Genomic DNA, 21841 nt, shown 5'->3' on the forward strand with positions numbered 1-21841 from the left:
TTATTGATGAAGGCAAAGGAAAGTTTTTATGAACTGTATTAGCATTGAAGTTTGATTGGTTTGCTTGGTTTTTGTGAGATGTAAATAATGAATTACTATACATGTACGTATTCAATTGTTATGCTGGCTTTTCAACAATTCATAATCTGTTAAATCATATTTGATTACTAGAAACTTGTCCAAGGACCGCAGGTGGAAATTAGCATGTTTTGCTAAAACCTGGTATCATGCATCTATCCTATTAAAAGGTTAATAAAATGTTGTGTATTGTATAAAATAAGTAGTTAACACTTATTTCCTATAGATACTTACTGTCCAGGCTAGTTGTGGTCTAATAACATGTTCTGCTGTTTTTTGGATGCCGGTCTCTAGATGTCAGTTAGCAGGAAGACTGGTGCATCATGGGACGGATGCCACTTCAGCAGCACAGGGCAGCACAAAGACAAGATAGATAACTACACACACTCTCACATTCACACACATGACCGAGAGCAACTAAAGGAGGGCTCTTAACCTAATGCATGTGTCTTAGGACAATGAGTGTATATGAAGAACACCTACACATGCAATATGCATCCATGCGGTTCAACATGCAACCTAATATTTTCTCAGTATATATGCACATATCAAACTTGGGGAAAAAAAGGCTCCACAGTGCTGCAAGAGCTTTTTAAAAGTCAGATGGTCAGTTGGTGCTGGCGGTGCTAAAACAGGTGTGGTCTCATCTACCGGGTTTAGGTTAATGAAATGAAGGAAGATTTTGCACCGCTACATTAATCACCTAATATGAATACAAGATATTTATTTTGTAATCAATTCAATAAGAAGTGGATTGCTGTTGTGCTGCTTATTTTTTGACACAATTAGAAAGGAGCAGTAGATAAAGGGACAATATATATTGACGAAGAGCATCAAGTAATAAATAGGATGATAAGATTTATTTTGTTATCTTAACTTTGAACCAAATGTTAAAAATGCTCCCTCTTTACCGTATCTGTGACAAGATCTGCTGGTGCTGATCCACAGTGTTTTCTGAAGCCCACATTCAATTTAGCCACCTACCAGGAAACTTTAGAGCACTTCATTCTTCCCTCTGCTGACAAGCTGCATGGATATTCTGTTTTTATTATCCAGTAAGACTTGACACCTGCCCACACTAGCAAAAGTGCCAAAAGCTGGTTCAATGACCATGATGTTCCCTTACCCTTACCCAGGGGTGAAAGTAGTTTTAAATTCTTGGGGGTACTATAACAAAAAAATAAATATATAAATAAATATGTATAGCTATAAATAGCTTCTTTGTGTGCTTTAGAGTTTCTGTGCTGATGAATTTTTTTGCAAAGCAATAAAAGCTGGTAGCTCTTTAATTGTTACAAAATAAAGCTGTATTTCCCTCAACCCACTGGCTGCAATGTTGACACCTTGAGATGCCATGAGACCTAAATCCTGAACATCATGGCATGGATTGCATCCCAGTTTTCCATGTCTGGAATATAACCATTCATTTTATCTTTTAAACTGGTTATATTGATCCTGTGTCCAGACAGAGGGACCATCAGTAGCTCAACATCATGACATGTTTGTTCTGAAGATTCTGCAGCTTCCACTTCTCTCCCTAACATGGCGCCTCCTCACCCTGACTCTCATACTGATAGGAGGAACCACAGAGCTCTGTTAGGTTAAAAGCACATCTTCTGAAGTTGGGATATTTTTCCTCCAACAGGTTCCAGAGGAATCACCTCAAACCAGATGATGGACTGGATTTTATTTCAATGTCATTTGTGAATGTTAGTTCCTCATTTTCAACAGTGGAGCTATAAAAAGTTGAAAAAGGTTAATATTTTGGAGAAAGTCTCATCAACATCAATATTTCCACTAAATAAGAGGCAACATTTGACAACATTCCTTTATCAAACAAAATTTGTTTGATAAAGGAAAATCCTCTCAGACTCTGAACCCGACAGCACCAAACTATTTTTTTATATTAGACAATTAATTTAATTTCACACAATTATCACGGAGCCATTTGTTTGATAAATACTTAATGAAACATATTTACCATATTTGATGTTTGTTGTATTCACAAAGAACGAGTTATTAGTCCAAGTTTGTCGTTTATTTAATGTTCAGAAACTACAGGCTGTAATGAGCCACAGCAAATATAAAGCAACCTGAACAGATGATCAACTCTAAACCACTCGCATCTTTTTACTCTCCGTCTCTCTCTGTCATTTAAGCACACCCGTTGCCATGGCAACCGCCTGCGCTGCACAAGCCGACCAGAGATTATGTTAAAAACATTCAGTCCGTTACGATATTAGGTTTGCAGGCTTGATATTTATTTTGATATCATTAATAAGCCTCCCTGAACAGCGGTGGTTGATTAGTTAATTTGAAACTCCTGCTCTGCTAGTTATTTTGGTAATTATGATTATTATTGCTGTTGGGTCATTAATTTGAACACGTTTTATTGATTTTTGTTGTTGCTGTTCTTTCATAAAGTTACAAACGTTTTCAGCGAGTCAGAAGAGGACGTGCTGGTCTCAGCGTCCTGACTGCGTTCAGTTTGTCAATGCCGAGATCGACTCAAAACCTTCCGCGATTGACATATTGCCCCCCTGGGTAAAGCACGAACAGTACAGAAACAATATGAAATGAGAAAAAAGCTATTTATTAACTGATTAAGTCTGTTTTCGATTGTTCTTGAAAAACTAATCAGTCATGGCTGCATAGTGAACCCATTCTTTTTTTTTTTTTTTTACAGCAGACAGCCGCTCCTCTCTCTTGCAGGTACTGCGTACCCCCACTAAATCTTTTAGGGGTACGCAGTACCCTGCCGTACCCCCTTACTTTCACCCCTGCCCTTACCTTAACCCCATAGAAGGTCTACGGGCTGTCAAGAGGAAGGTGACAGACACCAGGCCAACAAGGCAGATGACCTAAAGCAGTCTGGGCTTTCATTATGCCACAAGCTGATCGAAGAAGAACAGGCAAAAACTTAATGTTCAAAATCTACAAATAAGGTAATGACGAACTTTAAGAGATTTGAAGCTCTGTATATGCAAAAAAAAAAGTGCTTCTACAAATGAATAACCCGAGAGAGCTGAATACTAATACAATGAATAATTTAGCAAAATATTGTAAACAGTTACAATATGTAACTTGAACTTGAAAGTTATAAAAGTTCAATTTTTATAAAATTGAACTTTTATAAAAAAATTTTTTTTACATAATTGTAAAAACTCTTACCATGCCGTAACAGTGTGAGAAAGATAATCTGTGAAAACAGCAATATCCTTTACCTCTTCCCTGAGATACTATTGCGGTCTGTGGAAATGCACCACCGTCAACCAAAAACAACCAATCAGAGCCATGAAAATGGTCTCAGCACTGTCAATCATCCTATGTGCTCCCTGCTCAACATGCTAACGAAGGAGAAACAACTTACCGCTACAGGAAAACTGTTAATCCAGCGTCAGCAGATGGCAACACTAATTAGCCTGAGCAGTCACAACAGCTGCAGCATAGTGAGAGGTGGGAGGGATGAGTATCTCTACACATAGGATGATTGACAGCACTAACTACCACTTCCTGGCTCTGATTGGTTGTTTCTAGTTAGCACTGGGAGAAGTGGGAGAAGACAGAGGAGCTCAATTTTTTCCACAGACTGTCTGTCTCATACTGTCATGGCATATTGACAGTTTCAACAAATATGTAAAACAATATTTTTTTTAATGAAAATTGTTGCAGCTTTAAGAAGGATGTACAAATTAGCAGCCAATTGTACACAGATTTGTGGAGGAATTTACTTTTTTTCTGCATTAATTTAAGTCTCAAGTTCTGAAGCATGTTAGGGAAAAGTAAACTGTAGGGAAAAAAAATTACAAAAAATTAATAAAACGGAGAAAGTCCACGATTCTAATAGACAAAATAAACAGGCAGCTTTGCTCAACTATTGCTGTTGGAAAAAAGAAAAAGCTACTTTTTAACAAATAACACTAACTTGCTGCTTTTCACTGTGAAAGAGTTGGTCTTCATCAATTGAGAACACCATCGTAGGGCACAGAATAAAAACAGCTGGTGTCACCGTACAATTGTACTCCTAACATTTGTGATGTTGCAACACTATAATCTTAATGTGGTTGCATACCAACTTTTTAAAAGCTGTTTGCAAGAAGAAAACCAACATATTTGGAATATATGATTTTACCCTTGTGTTTAGGAATGGGGTCCAACTGACCCCACACACGTAAAACTTGTATCATGTGCCACAGTCCTCTACGTTTCCCTCAGTCCTCACACGCACAAGGGTTAAATCCTCTTTAATTTGATTTCTTTTTTCAGTAACCTCATGAAAAAAGTAGAGACTGAAAAGAAAATCACACAAAATAAAGCCACACTATACTCCAGAATGTTTTATTATTATATTTAGTTTTTATTATAATTTTCAGCTTGTATTACTTTAAAGTCAAAACGCTGAGGTGCATAGTCATGAAGGGAGCATGAGCAACATGGTCACAAAGACAAACAGCTGAACGTTCACAGGAAAGTTGACCCAGGAGTACAGAGTTGCAGATTTGCTTTGCTTACATGTGTTAAACTGACTATGAACAAATTTCAAGCTATACACCCAAGTTCTAACATTTTCTACAAGGTGTTTGGTCTCATGTGAATATATGAAACTGCTGTCGTTGTTAAGTTAGATGGATATGTAAAAGATGTTAAAGAAGTCCAAAATTTAGAGCTGCTGTCTGAAAAGGGGAATTGGTCAGTTTAATTATGTGCTTGTTTTTTATACATTGAGCTAGCTTGCCTTGGTCTGTGTGTTTCTCCCTTTATTATTAATAATATTTATTAATTTTTTTTTTTTACAAAAGTTTATATATTTCTTTTCCGTTTATAATACTCTTAAAGCAAGAGCAAATTGTTATTATGTTTTAAACCACAGTTAGATCAATGATTTCTTTATGGAACTGAGTTGCAACGTACAACTACTGTACTATTTATTTACCTCCCAGTTGTCTTAATGTTTTCGGTCTTTTAAATGTCAAAAAGCAGACTAAAATGCCAATTACACCTTATCAAAACAGAGTTGACATTACTAGATGTTTTCATCCTTATATAATAAATAGGTTTGTGGAAGAGTCACAAATAAAAGTGACACTACTAAACCGCGTAAAAGATTGTTGTTTTTTTCTCTTAACTTTCTCAAAGTTTTAAAACACAAATTAAAAATATTTGGCAGTTTTCCTTTTTTAATGGATTAACTCACAAACCGTTGCAGCTCTGGACTGGAATGTGGGAGGCAGAGAGAATTAGACGTCAGACGTTTGGCGTGGCAGTGAGACTTTCACCTGCTCATACTGCAGCAGTTTGTACTGAGCAATATTTGTAATACAATACGGAAGCTGACAGTGTAACTGTGGGTTTTTGACTACGTAGTTTCAGAGTTGTGTTGTAGGAATAGTGGTGTAACAACAGCAGACGTGAGACTCTTGGACTGGCAGTACGAGTTTCAGCTGCTCTGGCAGTAAGAGCAATACTAACCCAAAGGAACTATAGTGGTCACTCAGAAGTCATAACACTGGGTCATTACAGTGACCCCAGGGTGTCTACAAATTTTAATTTCTCACTCTTAGCTGTCAAATGGCAGCAGTTTGCCAATTGTCCACCATTTGCAGAAACTGATGTCTGTATTTTCCAATGGATTTTCTGTAAACTTAGACATTTTTTAAAACTTATTAAATATGAATATCCCTTTAATTTATTACAAAAAAGTAATGTCTTTTTTTTTTTTTTTTGCTCTAACTCGTATTATTACACAAAGCAATAGCAATAAATGCAACACTGTGGATATCTGTACTGTAGTGGAAGTAGTCAGTGATCTTACCACATGGATAATTAAACATATATTTCAGCTTGCACTATAAATGACCGCTTTTTTACATGCTGCAATCCTAATTTTGCAAATTAAGATATACTCGATACATCTGGCATATTACATTGGCTTGCCGTTCAGGGGAGATATGTTATGCATTTTTCTGCCACTAGGTGGCAATCTTTTTTTCCCTTTTTTTTCCTGTGCTCTGTTACACCGCTGCAGAGGTGGAATTTTGAACAAATACTATCTGGACTGCAGCAGCCAATATGAGGAGGTCGCTGACATACAGAGCTATGCTGTCGTCAGCGCGGATATTTCTCAGAGGAGAAGAGAAAATACCTCAAGGTACCAACATGAATACAAAAACAGGACGAGAAAACAAAACAACTTCGCTTTTAGCATGGAGGTTGTTACAAAGTCCATAGACATAAAGGCAGCTCTTTGACAATCATAACTAATTTTAAAGCAAGGCGCGTAATTTTGTCTGGCTAAATCCGAGCTCCATTCTTAAATATTATCATGTACATGAAGCAAACAAGCCCAGGCTAACGGGCAGATTTTGCTCATATTTTCTGGAGTCAATAGTCTTCATTCGAGAAAACACACAATGAAGGTTAAAGATTGCAGGGTTTCTGCATGCCACAAAAGTTTCAAATTTAGTAATCTGAATTTTAAATCCTTACAAAGTAAAAGAAAAAAAAATCCAGATTATTTTTTACAAGTCTTAAATTGTTGTTATTTTCTAAATTTGTACTCACATTACTGCTTTCACATGCTCTTTGTTTTTCCCCCTTTTTATGCAAGAACAAAATTTTGCACAAGCAAGGATCCTTAATTTTCAGAAACCCTAAATGAAATAAAAAAATAGAACAACAGTATTTTTTTTGTGTGTGAAAACAAGTACTGTATCCATAATGCTAATGAGAGGGTAAGACATATCGGGTAAACTAACACTAACAAACACATCGACTCCCCAGTATTGCTTTCGCCTGCAGGAAGACATTGGATGTAGATATGCACCTTTTTTCTGGTTGAGGGATCTGTAAAGGAAGGGTTTTACAATTGTGCCTGGATGTTAGTATGTGTGTCAGTAGAGCATCCCTACATCCATAACATTCACATTTTAGAGCATATTAAGGACACTGTTACATACAACACTGCACAATTTCTGCACAGTATTTGGTTACATCCAACTAATCACTGCTCTAGGAATATAAATCCTTCTCCTTTCCATTTACACCAAGCAAAAATAATTCCAACCTATAGACAGTTTGCACTTAAAACTGCCAAGTGGAGGATAATCGAAACAATTTTTGTTTAACCCTGTCGCGTCTCATGTGTTTGAAGCATTTGTGTCGCATGCAGTTGCTGAATGAAATCTGATTGCCTGAACTAATTTAGGAAAGTAAGAGACACATTTATCCAGATGGCATTCAAGTGAACACATCTGTCTCCTCAAGACATTCGCAACAAAACGTCCTCTTAATATACAGCATTGCACATTGCCAAACAGGATCTTGTCAATGGCGTACTATAAGACTGAGTTGGATATTAATAATGCTAACTGCATCAGCAACATGGGCTTCTGATAAGTGAAACAGATGATTGCGATCCGTTTATAATATCAAGAGCAGGACATCGGCTGCTTTGTGTGGCGTTAAAGTATGTAAGCATATGCAGTCGGATTTTCGTCAGTTCTTTTGAAGCCATTTACTTGGCAGCTGTACATGAAGCACAGTTCAATTAGATCTTAATTCATGCCAATTCCACATTAAAGAAACAATAAGAAGGTTTTTATAACTTTTTATGTCTTTGAGGCTAATTGCAGATGTTAAATCTGCACGGTGAATTTAATGCTAAGTGTAAATGGAATGCAGTTTCCTTTGTCTAGCACAAATCAATCAAGCTATTTGATGCTAATGCCAGAACATTAGATCAAAATGCATTTGTGTGGTATCGATATGCACATTGGTACAATGAGATATGCCGAGGACAGACAGAGCTGCCTGGCTGTCCAGACACATCAATAAAGTGCCTTACAACAGGTTATTGCATAATCCGATGTCTGCCTTATTGCTTCCATTGAAAGCAAGAGCGGCACTCTCATAAAAGAGAGCAAGGAACTGGTACAAATGAAGAATTCAAATAATACAATGTGCGGAAAAAAATCATAAACATCATTTATAACTTTGTACAAAGTTGCATTTTGCTTTAGTAAAGTGCGTGATTTTTTTTCTTTGAAAGGCCGGTCTACAATCTCGTAGTATTAAAGTGGCTAGGAGCATGTAAGTCTCTGTGTGGATGGATTTCTGTATACGTGTGACTTTCACTTGCTGACGTTTTGAATGTGTGTTCAGCGGGTCAAGTCTGCCTGCTGCAGGGACGTGACCTCATGCTGTAAATCTAAAAAAATAAATAAATAAATAGATTCTCTGGTTTCCTAAGTGCTTTTAACACAATGTTTTGCTATGGTTACCTTGAAATGGGGGAAATGGAGATTTTATTGACTGTACAGTTTCATAGGAATTTTGTCTGTTACTTTACGAAGGCATGCTCCAACATGCATTTTTGCATTTCTGTGTTCTTCACTTTTCAAACTACTTAGCATCAAAAGTTGCTAAAATTGTACAATTTTACTGGATACTAATTACATAATAATTACAACCTAAAAGGAAACTTCTTGTGATGTTCGGTGACCAAACTTTAAAGTACCTGACCAATGAAACTTACTGACTACTCTGACATGTAGACTATGCTAGACGCTGCGCATTAAGCACGGGCTGTTTATGAATATCAAACTATATCCAGTTTTTCAAGAAGTGACAGTTTCATAAACACTAAAATTATCCATCGCACTGTTCTTATGGTTTAGGGTCCTTAAAATGGCTTTATGGTGCATAAAGTATCACAGCACTGCCATTCTCCTATCTGTTGCTGTGCACTGACATTCAGCTGGCTAAAATAAAGTTTCTGCATTTTTCTGTGGCCTACATGAAAGAAAAATATGGCTAACTGAATCATTTCTGTTTCCAGGAACAAAAGTAGTGACGCCAATCACTCACTTTGCAAGTCCCGGGCAGCGTACTCCAGGGTCGCTACCAAAGCAGAAAGCCGAACTAAGATATAACATAACTAGCTGAATAACTAATGTGGAACTGGTATAAAATATGAAAAATAGTTATTCACTATTTTTGCTTATTTGTGTCTATCAAAATCAAATTGTAAAGAAAATAAACCTTAATAAACCTTAATAACCAATATGTTGTATCATCTTTTAGAAGAGGATAGACTGCACTTGTTGCTTTCTGTTATTAATAAAGGTGATTAGCCCGTGTTTCAAATTTTTGTGTAAATACTGTAAACATGAATGACTAAAATTTCACACCCAGTAAACTAGCTTAGACCAAAGAGAGGACAGCCATTCTACTACAAGACTTTTGTCAAACATATGCCAAGTTTTGATGTGGCCTACAGTGGAGCCACTGTAGGCTCCACTGTAAATAATATACAGAAAGTGCATCATGTACTTTGGTTATTGCGTTCTTACCATATTCATACATTACATGTCTACCAAAATTATTTATAAAAATAAAAAAAATTTCAAGATGGATAATAAAAAACTAAAGTAAAACTTGCAAAACTGAAAAGTGTAATTGCTTTCTTCTCCAACTCACTCGCCTGTGCTTATGCTTATTTACATTTACTCCAATCAGTGAAACTGTACAAAAATAATTTAGTATTTATGGTGACAGTTGCAGCCCACATTTCCTCTATTCTATTATCACCTTTTATTATGTACTCTCCAGGCATATAGTAACATTTTATAGCACAATCAAGTAAACGTGTTACCTTCAGTTGTTATAAAAATGCTGCATATATCAAACATGACTTATAAGAAATTTGACTTTACAATCTGACACCTTGAAATTGGCTTCTGTCTCCTTAAGAAGCTCCTACTGGGGCTCTCCTATCTGGTGCACACGAGGTACCACAAACTCTCATGGACACCAGATGCTATCTTCCCTGTGTTAATGTGTTAACTCTAAATATAATGTTATTTTTTCTTAGTAAACCACCCACAGGCCTTGTGGTATGATTATAAATTCCTTTCAGAACATAAAGAAGTTTATATAACTTCTCTATGAAACGGGAACAGTAACTATGTTTTAACTGTATGACTCAATAGCTTTTAGATTGTTTTTCAGTGACCTTCTTTTTACTGGAATTTCAATAATAATTTGTGCTGTGCAATCTATTTTAAAGATGTTTTGCTTAGGTTTTCTTTGAGGGTTAAAGCTGGAATCCAGACTAGTTTCATGTAGATCAACTAACCAAAACAACAACACCTTACACTCCTCCAATAGGCTGATGTTTTACAGAAATGGGGGTTGGGATTCACAATTTAAATAACCCTAAATTGGTGTAAAGTGTTTATTTCAGCAATTAAGCCGGCTTTGGAAATGCTAAATGAGACACAAACTATTGTTGGTGTGTAATGGTGCAGCATTCGCTCATGTGAGAATATACAAAATGCTCACGTGCTAAAATTGCATTGAGTATTAGAAGCAGCAGGATTAAAGTCATTCGTCTCTGTGGGGAGAATGGTACTCTCAGGATTGTCTTGGTGGGTTTGGGGAGTTTTAGGATGTTAATGAGCTTTATCCTCCCATCAGCAGAGGGACCAAAAGCAGAACAGGCACCAGTGTTTATCCAAACCAAAACCTTAAAACCTGTGCTCAACTGGATCATTCTGTCCCACAAGAAAAGCTGTACACAGTGATTAGCCAGATGTACTGTACTGTCAATCTTCCACTGACATTAGTGAAGCAAATCAATGTGGATCTCGCCCGCCCCTGGTTGTAAACGTGAAAAACCGAGAAGAAATGTGCAGTTGCCTCATTACTCACTGGCGCAGTAAGTTATGGTTTCAAACTCTGAGTCAGTTGCAAAATATCAAGTTGTTAATGCTAACAACACCTACGGCAGTAATGTACATGCATCGTTTCATTTATTATGTTTGCTGATGATTGAGAAATGTTTATTTTTATTTGTGACTTGTAGATTAAACACCAGCAGGTTTGTGGACTGTGTTGGTTAGTTTTGTCTGGATTCAAGTATGAATTTAAATTAAATGGTAAAAATTCAAACTGAACAGTTTAATCCATGCCTGTGGCTATAATGTGATAATATAAATGATGATAATTTAAACAGATTACTATCTTAAGGTGTAGTGGATTAAAGAAGTGATGGAATGGGCAGTTCTACAATTACAGACAGACGTGACTAAAACCTCTGAAGCTTTGGGTTCAGTAACATACCGATGAGTCGTAGAACAGGCAGCACACTGTGCGCCTACTGGGCTTTCACAATAGATACAGAGTGATCCAGCTTCTTGCACAGTCTACACTTCAGATCTCAAGCATAATTTAAAATAGATATTCAGAAGTTGCATTATTTAGATTCTAGTAGGAGGATAAAACAGTCCATTGATAAGAGTTTTTTTTTTCTTTCAGCATGTATAATCCTCTAACATATTTACAAACATACAATCATTACATTACACTTAAGCCTTTGGTGTAGCTTTGTTGTCAGCTTTGGCTCCTGAAAGTCCATTTTCTGTATTGTCGTTCCCTGAGGAGCTCACCAGGCACTCTTTACTACAGAAGAGGGAAAGACGCAAAGGTTAAAAGACAAGCATGATATTAAGGCTTTATTCTTTTTCTTTTTCTTTGAAAACAACAACCAGGAAGGTAGAGATGGAATAAATTAACGAGGAGCTAATGGGTTGCAGGTGTGAGGGGAGAGAGAGAAGAGGAATTGACACAGGGAGGCACACTGGGGACTAGGAATTTAATCTAACAATAAAGAATGACTAAACATAAGAAACATAAAAGTAAACACAGAAAGCACTGCACAAGAAGGACACCTAATACAACCAGAATCACTTGGACAGGACCGAACCAAATTAAAATAGAAAGACGGCTGATCTAATCAAAGCAACACAGACATTATAAAACCCAAACCAACTCAAATGACCCAAGATCCCGACATAAAGTTTGCTTAGCACTGCGAAACACTTGGAACTGGGACAACATGGGTTCACCTACCAGCAGACCATGACAAAAGACACACCGCTGAAGCCACAATGGATAGTTAAAAACTACTGTAGGTGTTAGAGCGGCCCATTCGGGGCGATGCATGGTGTAGCAAAAGAGCAGCCAATCCATGTACATGGAAACTATTAGGCAGCTGGGAGGGAGGAAGACCCAGAACATGATGGAGGGACTATATTTCTCAGCTGGTCAGGGAACGCCTCAGGATTCCCAGGCTGATGCTTAGGATGAGAGGCAGCTGCCTTTCTCTGATTAGGCTGCTGCCTCCGTGATCCGGCCCCAAATCAGCAGAGGACAACCGATGGATGGTTGGAGTTACTTTCCATCCTATTTCACTGTGTTTGAGGTATTTCTAAAAGAGAAATCTACATGTGCAAAGCCGGCAGAGACGTACCTCAAAAGACTTGCAACTATAATTAAACAGTGGAACTACAAAGGATTGGCTCAGGTGCTGACTATATGCACAATACCTTTGAAAACTTTGTATCTTTCTTCTTCCTTCTTCTAATTAGGTGCTACTTTGTGTTGGTCAGACATAAAACCGCAAGAAAATAAACTGAAATCTCAAGTTTGAGGTAGTAATGTGACAACATGCAAAAAAAATGTGTGGTTTTGCAAAGTACTATACTCTAGTTGGTGTCATACTCACGTCTTCTCATTACCCTTGTGTAGAACATGAAGGACCACTGCCTTTATCACCATGATGAGGATAACTAAACCAATGACTCCACCCAGAACTGAGACAATAATGACTGTCAATGTGTTGTCGACCTCCTTCACTGTAAAGAGCAAGAGAAAGAATGGCATTAAGTTTATTTACATGTTCTAGGTGTATGCAAACACTACATGAGTCACTTACTTTGGTCGACCACTATAAGCGTGAAGATAGCACTGTGGTTGCGGTTCTTCTCCTTTGGGTTTCTGGCAAAACAGGTGTATTCCCCTTCATCCTCAAAAGTTATGTTCCACAACAAGATGGAGATGTTGTTTGTCTTTGAGGAGCCAACAAACTCAACGCGTTCATGGAAAACACTGACCTTTGGCTCCACTTTCTCCGTGGGAATCTCTGCTTCACACAGCTGTACACATAAACATCTACTTAGACAGAAAGCATAGGTTATCCACTTTATTTCCAAGTACTCTAAAACAAAATTGTTTTCTTGGAATTGTTTCTTGCATATTACAGCTTAAAACTTAAACATGAATTCTGGTTAATAAAGAAGTACTTAGAAGTATAAAAAGTATTTGAAAATGCCTGTTTTTGTGATATAACATAAAGGGCATGGTAAACCGTTTCAAAATATTCCCCTTGCATAAAATGACAATTATCGTGTGCAAATCAATGACAAACAAATACATGTATGTGTTGGAAGAGAAAAGATAAAAATTGCTTGTTAGATCTCAGTGTTGCTTTTGACACAGTCAATCAAAATGTTCTTTTAGAAAGATCTGAACATGTTGCAGGTAGAGACAGGCTGGGGCAAAACGGACAAAAGTGGAACCATAACTTTAAAAAAACAATAATTTTGTTTTCTGTATACACAGAAACACTATGTTTTCTCAAATATCAAAACTACTCTCTGTGTGTGTCCATGTAATGACAAAATAAATAATCATGTCTTTGTTGTTGAGGGGGTTACTGTGTTTATTTTGTAATCTCAAGTTGTCTGTCATTTTGTCCAGTTATTTACCTTTTCCATTGTTTCACGTTCAGCAAATGAACATTTTTGTACAATGACATTCTTCTGATTTGTTGTAATCTGTCTGCAAATTCTGTCTTCAGCTTCAAATTGTAAAATTACAAGTACAGCATAGGCTGAACTTTATTTTTGGGTAAATCGGATTCATTACTATTAGTGATAGGTGTGAGAGGATTAAATGTTGAAAATGAATTACAATGTGGATCATCGAAATATTACTTTACGGCCGGGGTGTCCAAAGTCTGTCCGCAGGGGCCGATATCCGTCATGTTTCAGTTGTCTCAGTACAGCCGGGGTGTTGAAGTAAGGAGGGAGCTAAAACATGTAGGATACCAGCCCTTATGGATTTACTTTGGACACTTCTGCTTTAAGGAGGTTTGGACTTGAGCAATGAGATTGAGCAAATAGATTGTTCTTCAGATGATTTGTACAGAATAAATGTCACATTACATGCAAAACAAGGGGGTTTGAAATGATTTACTACTTATTGCCTGGCATTTTAGAAAGGTGCCTTCGAGACAGCCACTGCAATAAACAGAGCTCAAAGTAAAAAAAAAGGACAATAACTCATGTGGCACAAACCAATTCCCCAAGTAAAATAATTTTATTTTGACATGTCAGGTTGTGGTGATTATTACATAACTGAGCTCTAGAACATGAGGTTAAAATTGAAAGGATTATTGATGGTAGTAAATATATCAGTTTTTTTGAAGGCAAAGAAAAAAGAACAAAAAAAAAAGGAGTACTATGTTTTAAATGCCTGGTCTAGTCAAAGCCAAGTTCAGTTCTAAATTTAGTTGTAAGGCAGAAACAACATAGAGAAGTGGTAAAAGGCAGTAAAAATCCAATCAACTTTCACGTATTTGCTGAAAATAGGCCTGTAGTTGCAGTACTGTCTCAGTTTAAAAGCACTTTTTACTTTGAGTGGTTGTACGTACATATAATATTTAGTTATACCTTTAAAAAAGTTCCATTGTCATTGTATTTCCAGTTGAAATAGAGGTTTTTGATGCCAATGCAAGATGAGTAAGTGCAGGGCAGCAGAACTGTGGAGCCATTCATTGCTTCTATTGAGGAAACTTTACCCGTGGAAACCTCCAATCCACCAACTCCCCAAGCACCTGAACGACAAACAGAAACACAACATTCAGAGAAAAATACCTAAAGATAGAGTCTGGTTAATATTAAACTTAACCATAAAAAAGGAAGCATAAATCACTATTGGAGCATAAAAACACCACATTGTATATTACATTCTAAAATGTTTTAGACAGATTCACATTTTTTCACAACTTACATTTCTTCATCTAAAACTAATACTAAACAGGAACTGGCAACCAGAAACTTTTTATTCCAAGAAATCCTCAAAGTATGGTAATATTGCATGATTAGTTTTAAATAATAACAATAAAAAAACACGTCATAATATTTCACACTTCTGAAAAACGTACATCCCAAAAGTGCTTTGCACAGTGACAAACTAAATAAGAATTAAATTAAGAGTCATAAAGACAATAAAACATGAGATAATAATGTGATTAAATTCAAAGAGAAAATAAAAATACACCCTTAGAAGTGAAAACCACACACAAGAAGATACGTTCACAGCTTGCTGTGAAGATGTGTTGTTTGTTTAACACCCTTAATGTGAGCTTGTTCAACGGCTGCAATGAAATCACAAAATCCAAACATCCTCTCCCATGATGGTGGAAACTTCAAAGAGCTTTCCTACGGAGAGCAGAGAACGTGGAATCCACTTATGCTGCTGTAGACGTGGATTGCTGGAGGGAACACTGACCACCTTTTTTCACTCTGCTACTTTCACCTGCTATCCTCCATTATGCATTGTCTGCAGTGGTTGACCCTTAAACCTGATGTTCTCTCTCTCTGTTTTTGTTTTCTTCTTTTCAGAGAACTTACACCTGGCCTGCTGTAAGTTCTACTGTGACACCTTCCTGGAAGGATCAGCGGCTGGGCTATTGTTGGAAATAACCTCATGTGCAGAAAAAAGCCTTGAAATGCTTTACTAGGTATTTTAAGAGAGGTTTCCACACTAAAGACAGCCACTGCAGTAAATGGAGCCCAAAAACGAAAAAAATAAAAAATTAAAGGAAAATATCTCATGTGGCACAAACCTTTTCCCCTGTGAACAAATTTTAATACGACATGTATGGGTTGTAGCATCACCCCTAAGTCTACAAGATCCCTCAACACAGTAGGAACACCATTTCCTTATTCATCTGTGCAAAATTATCAATGTCAGAAATTCCACCTCGCCTTACAGACGCCGGTTCCAAAAGCCCAAGGCCCTCAAAACTGTTACACTATTATATCTACTTCTTGCAAATTTCTTCTGCAATTTGTGTCCCATCCATGATTCTGCATGTACGCATTTTTTTTTCAGCACTATAAGCCTTTATTGACAGTCGAGAGAGAAGAGAGGAAGACACACAGCAAAGGTCTCAGGGACATGAACGTAGGACGGCTGCCTTGAGGACTGTGGCTTCTGTATATTGGGCACTCGCTCATACCAGCCGCTGGCAGGGAGCCACAGGATTTATTACGATGGCAACACAACTTGCTTATAAGAAACACCTGTAGAAAGTGCACAAAACCTGAATCTGTAGAGTTCCTGCTGGAATAGCTGTGACTAGAAGGAATTAAAAACAGGCTCCTGTTAGGGCAGCTCTGACTCCAACAGAGGGAATAAAAAATATTTTCTGCAATTCTAATACAAGTGGTGAATGCCTAGAATGAAAATCTCCATGGGGTAAGAATGATCTGAGGACAGTGGGACCCTAGTGAATTCCAGTGATGTTAGGAGTCTAGTTGGGAAGGTGGGGGAAAAAAACTGAGTCCAAGATTAACACTGATTAATTCCTCATGTTTTTGTTTAATTTAAATTAAATTGTCTTGGTTGTTTTTGTATTACTTGGCTACTTTGTGTTGTTTAGTGAGATTTTATTTTGTTCATCTGAATATTAGTTTGTACCCCTCCTCTCGCCCGTTGACAGCTGGAGATGGGCACCAGCACCTAATCCAACCCCCCACTAGGGACAAAGGTGTAAGAAAATAGTTTGATGGATGTTCAACAATAACATTTACCAGGGTTTTTTAAATGCACAACCCTTTTTTTAAGCAGTGAATGAATTGATCACTTCATTCAAAATTCCTTGACAGAAATTTTGAATGGCCTCAATACAGCCTGACTTCTCAGCACTAGTGCAGTGGTCAAGGTATGTCTGTAATGCTAACTTGCAGAAGGAGTGACATAAAAATGTGTAATCAGAATCCCCCAAATAGGAATTAACTACAAACAAATTTATGCTGATATCCTATGGTACTGTGGTGTTTAGCTTTTTTTTCCCTCCAATTTCCAAAAGCGCTGGGAGAACTCTGTTGGCATTCAAGTCTTGCTAGATATGTTATGTTGGTTTTGGTATGACAGACTGTTTCTCTGATGTCTCTCCTACTCTCATGGATCTATTTATAAATTTTGTCCTCGACACTGAACTGTCCAGGATCACATTGCACTTGGACATGTTTAGAGAACATGTCGTCTGGATGTGTTTTCATCCTGTGCATAAACTTGCATAGCATGTTTTAAATGATCATATTGGTATTGATCTTTTTGATTCCTCTTCTATTCATGAATGTTATTACTAACAATTATTTTATCAATATATAATTACTTTACCTTCAATATAGTGTGTGTTGTCTATTGTTTGTTTGAAACCACACTGAGAGTTTTATTATTACAAAATGCCTGTTTACATTGTGCAAAATATGACTTTGTGGCAAGTAGCCTGAGAAACAATACCTGTGAATATCGCAAAATAAGGATTTTAAATTTAAGTTTATAAACATATAGGTGGAGATTATACTGAGAAGGTAAAGCCAGTAATTTCAGATGACTAAAAAACCTTTAGCACTTGATCTCACTTTTAAACATGCGCTGTGAGCAATTATCCATTTGGAGTAATTATTTGCAAAGGACTTGGGAGCAGATTTGAAGTCAAAATGCTTCATAAAAACAATTTTTTTTAGGGGAAACCTATCAGAAACCAAGCGAAAGTCTCAGTTTTAAGTCTTACGTAAGTTCTTCCTTATCATCAAGTGGACGCGTTATCGTTTACATATGTGAAAAGCATGCCACCCCTTCAGAAATAGATTTCATGCCCCTGTTGCTTCAGAGCTCTTCACTATCATTTATCTCCTTGTTCCCTTTCTCTTTGCCGCACTCTCCTGAGTCTGTGCTGATATCACCTTTACACTTACACCATTAGTACAGTACGTCTGATCGTACTTGCATGTGTGTGAACAGGCAGTACATATATTCACAGTTGTGCACATTTGTAATACCCTGGTATGTTTGATATTTTTAGCCCCGCTATCAAGTATCTACTTGTCCCAGTTGGGAAACATCAATATGTGAATCACTGGTGGGAGGAAATGCAGCTGGCTGTGTGTATGTATGTGCATGTGTCCTTCACTGAATATCAAGGTGAGGTTTTTTTCTTTTTTTTTTCCTCAAGTAGGCCAAAGACTTAAGGGTTAATGTATTTCTGAGTGAACCCATAGAGAACTGGCTGAGGACACTATTACCTCTATGAGAGGGAGAGGAAAGGCAGAAGAGATGGGAATGTTGGGAAGGGAGAGAAAGACAAGAAAAAAATATAAACAAACAAAGAATAAAAGGCAATGGAGATGGTGGAGTGTGAGGGAAGACTGAATTGTTATGGATGCTGGACGTTTACCAAAGTGAATGACTGACAGGGTGAAATCATTACACCAGCAGCTAAGTAACTCGCTTAATTGGAGCTACTGGTGTTGGACAGGGTAAGTTCACATTTACTCATCGCATCAACACACTACGAGAGTGTAATGTTATATCTGCACAAACGACCACCGCCATGTGCAGTAGATCACATTTACTGTACATGTCGAGCTGCTCATAGATAGAGTAGCTGTTCATGCTGGTAACGTAACCTATTTTCCTCCAAAAACATTTGGAATATTTTATTTATAATTTATGTCTGTAAAAAAGTAAAAACTTATGTTTAGATAAATACTTGAACTTCATCAACTGAATTGTTATTTTCTTAAACATACAAAGTGCTGATAAAATCTTGTGACAGTTTGGCAAAATATTACTAACATTGAAACCCTAACTCTATAATATTACTAATATTATATAAATATTACTCACTGACATTTCCTATACCATTTCAGAAAATGAGATTTGCTTAGTTAGGAAAAACTAAAAATACTTGGTTATTGCAGTAACTCCTCTGTTATTTGCATTACACAGGGAATAAGTAATAAATAAATAAATAGGTAAAGCAATAAAAAAATACAGTAGAAGTGTGAACATGTCTGAGAAAAAGGGTCTAAGCTATAGGGAAAGGAAGTTTGATTGCCTGAAGGGAGCTCAAGGCAGAACCACCGCTCCTTCCCATTGAAAATAATCAGTTGAAGTGTTTAAGGCATGTGATCAGGACGCCTTCCTTGTGAGGTTATCCCAGTAAGAGGACGCTGCGGGACAGACACAAAACGAGATATGTATTCCTTCTCATCTGGGGATGTCTTGGGATAACAGAGTAAGTCAGAGTGTGTTGCTGGGGACCTGAGCTGATCTCAGATAAGTGGAAGAATATGAATGGATGGTTGGATGGTGAAAGTATCTTTTGACCAAACTATGGATATACTTCCATATATTTCACACACATTTTTGAGTACAATTCAGAAAATGACATCAAATTGGAGGTTGTCAAACTGGGTATAAAACGTCCTTCTGCTGGGTCTGACACCTGGTTGCTACAGAACATCCCACAGCAATTGGTCCCGTTTCACACCCAACTTTCTCAGATGTGACCAAAACCAGAAAGGTACAAGTCCAAAGAGCAACATTGAAACTTCGTAAAAAACAGGAAAAAAAAAAAAAAGAGAACCCTTACGTGAATGAATTATGTTCATACTGCAATGAACAGAACGTGTTGTGGGACAGACTGCAGAGAATAGGAAAGTAATGTTAATGAAACATTTTCAAAAACTGAGAAGGCTTGATGTCTCTGTGAAGTGAGAGGGATTTTAGGCAGTTATTAAACCTAAGAACAGCAAAAATATGAATACTTCATAAACAAAGGAACAGCTAGTCTGAGATGGTTTGACGTCTTATTTTCACAGCTGTGCCAGTGCAGCTTTAAGGGCTGTTTTTACCTCATGAGGTCATCATCAGACATTTTATGATCTAGAAGTCCTGCCTCAAATCTCAAATTTAGGGATGAGGGGCGGCTGGTGGACATATAAAACAAAATCAGGGTGGAGATGAACAAAAACTCAGATCATCACTGCACCACTACGTCACTACCAGTGATATGATTGCACTTAGTCATCCACTCGGTGCGTATTGAAAGTTAGCTTTCCTTTTCTTATGTTCACCAGGTAGTGCTTGTGAATTAAGGACATGCAAAGATAAACATTTAGCCAGTCGGTGATACTGTTCAGCAACTAAATTCCAGAATGTACAAGTTCAGATAAGACTCAAAGTTTTATGTTCCTACATCTCGCTGTCTTGATCATCTGTGACAGCATCATAGCACAGAATAATGAAGAATTATACACTGCAACAAAAGTGAACCTCCCACCCACTTTCATCAAGGCCAAAGCCAACTGAATAAATGTGATGGGGGTTAAGGACAGACTGCCAAGTTTGATTTAATCAATTAAGGGAAGTCATTCTGGTTGAGTAACTTGGTCTGAACCCACTAAAACCGAAAACAAGAAACAATGTTCTAGTAACAAGGTGTAGAAAAGAACACTGTGTCATTTAAACGTTTAGAGGGGAGTAGGGTCCAACTCACCAAGCAGTAGCACAAGTATTAGACCAGCGTGGAGCAGATCCCCTGATCGCAGTCGACCAGAGACACTCAAACCGGTGCTGTCCACTGACGCCATGACACCAACACCACCTGCCTGCCTGTCTGTCTGTCTGTCTGTGGTCCCGTCTGTTCCTCCGTAAGCCCACAGTGTATGTCCTTGACAAGCTGCCTTCTTGTCCACCAGTGGTAGGTTTTGTTTTGGACTTATGTGCCTCTAGAACAAGGTGGGACACTGAGCTGTGCAGCTAAGAGCAGGAGTCTGGACTCCTGTTTGCAGTCCCTCCTTCTTTCCTCCTCCCCTGCACCCTGTCCCAGGAATGAGCAGAGATGGGAGGCACTGAAGAGAAGAGCTCTCCTCTGTCCAGTTGTTCTCCAGCAGCCCGGTAAAAGAAAAAGACAGGCGGGACAATGCAGTAGTAGAACGAGGAGACTCTGTCTGTTCCCCTCCCTCCTTCTCTGTCCTCTGCCGCTGTTCGGGAAGGCTGAAAATCCAAGAAATCACACTGTGAGGGAACAGGCAGAGATGAGACGTGAGGCAGAGCGGCGGCAGCGGCGCCTTAACAGTGCAGTATCAAGTAGCCCCCTCTGCTCCAGCAGCAGCAACAGCTAGAGAAGCAGCCTGGCCAGCAAACCTCACTGGGGGAAACATAAGCTGCAGGACGGGTGGAGGAGAGCATGCATGAGGCACAGAGGGATGCTGGAGCAGAGCCAGCAGCGAGGGTAGGAAGGCAGAAAGTGCACTGAAAGCCGGCACAGAGAGAAATGAGCGAGAGAGAGAGAGGGAGAGAGAGAGCGAGAGATAGCTACTGCAGAGATGGAGGTGAGGAGAAAGCAAGAGAGAGAGAGAAGGAGGGGGACACAGTAATCGGTGTGAGTGAGGGGGTGACGTCTGCTGCCACATGGAGGCACACACAAGTACGCATCCTGCAGAGTAAGGCTGAATCAGGTCTCACCGTGGGACGTGACCTGGGTGCCTTTCCCTTACAAGACACCAGTCTTTTAGCTGGACCCTGAACTTGTGGCTACACCTTCATGCTTCTCCCATTTCACACTTCTACTGTACTCCTGTGTTGGCAGGGTAATTCATTGGCAAGCTCTGACTTTGTCCCCTGGCATTTTCTCAAACAATAAATCATGTTTTATCTCCAGTTTCTCTTTTCTCTCTTCAGTTGTATGATATACTTCCATAATTGGGAGACACCAGCACGACACTGATAATGTCCGCATGCAGTTTTCATTTGATCTTCATCTAATGTTTTACCTTTG

General features: G+C 38.2%; 1 protein-coding gene across 2 annotated transcripts; it reads right to left on the minus strand.

Moving 5' to 3' along the window:
* Nucleotides 1-4412: 4412 nt before the first annotated feature.
* scn4ba (sodium channel, voltage-gated, type IV, beta a) lies at nt 4413-21383 on the minus strand. 2 transcript variants are annotated; one of them, XR_535180.3, is made up of 6 exons: nt 20558-21383; nt 14652-14815; nt 12854-13073; nt 12644-12773; nt 10091-11538; nt 4413-10015 (listed from the first exon to the last, which is right to left on the minus strand). XR_535180.3 is itself a non-coding variant. In XM_008425354.3 (5 exons), exons 1-5 carry the CDS (start codon nt 20649-20651, stop codon nt 11445-11447), a joined length of 702 nt encoding a protein of 233 aa, XP_008423576.1. In that variant the 5' UTR covers nt 20652-21383; the 3' UTR covers nt 4413-11444. The 2 variants fall into 2 exon arrangements, 1 of the variants encoding a protein (XP_008423576.1); XM_008425354.3 differs by having other exon boundaries at nt 4413-11538.
* Nucleotides 21384-21841: the final 458 nt, after the last annotated feature.

The sequence above is a fragment of the Poecilia reticulata genome, chromosome 13, assembly GCF_904066995.2.
Source record: "Poecilia reticulata chromosome 13, P_reticulata-male-v2, whole genome shotgun sequence".
Classification (NCBI taxonomy): domain Eukaryota; kingdom Metazoa; phylum Chordata; class Actinopteri; order Cyprinodontiformes; family Poeciliidae; genus Poecilia; species Poecilia reticulata.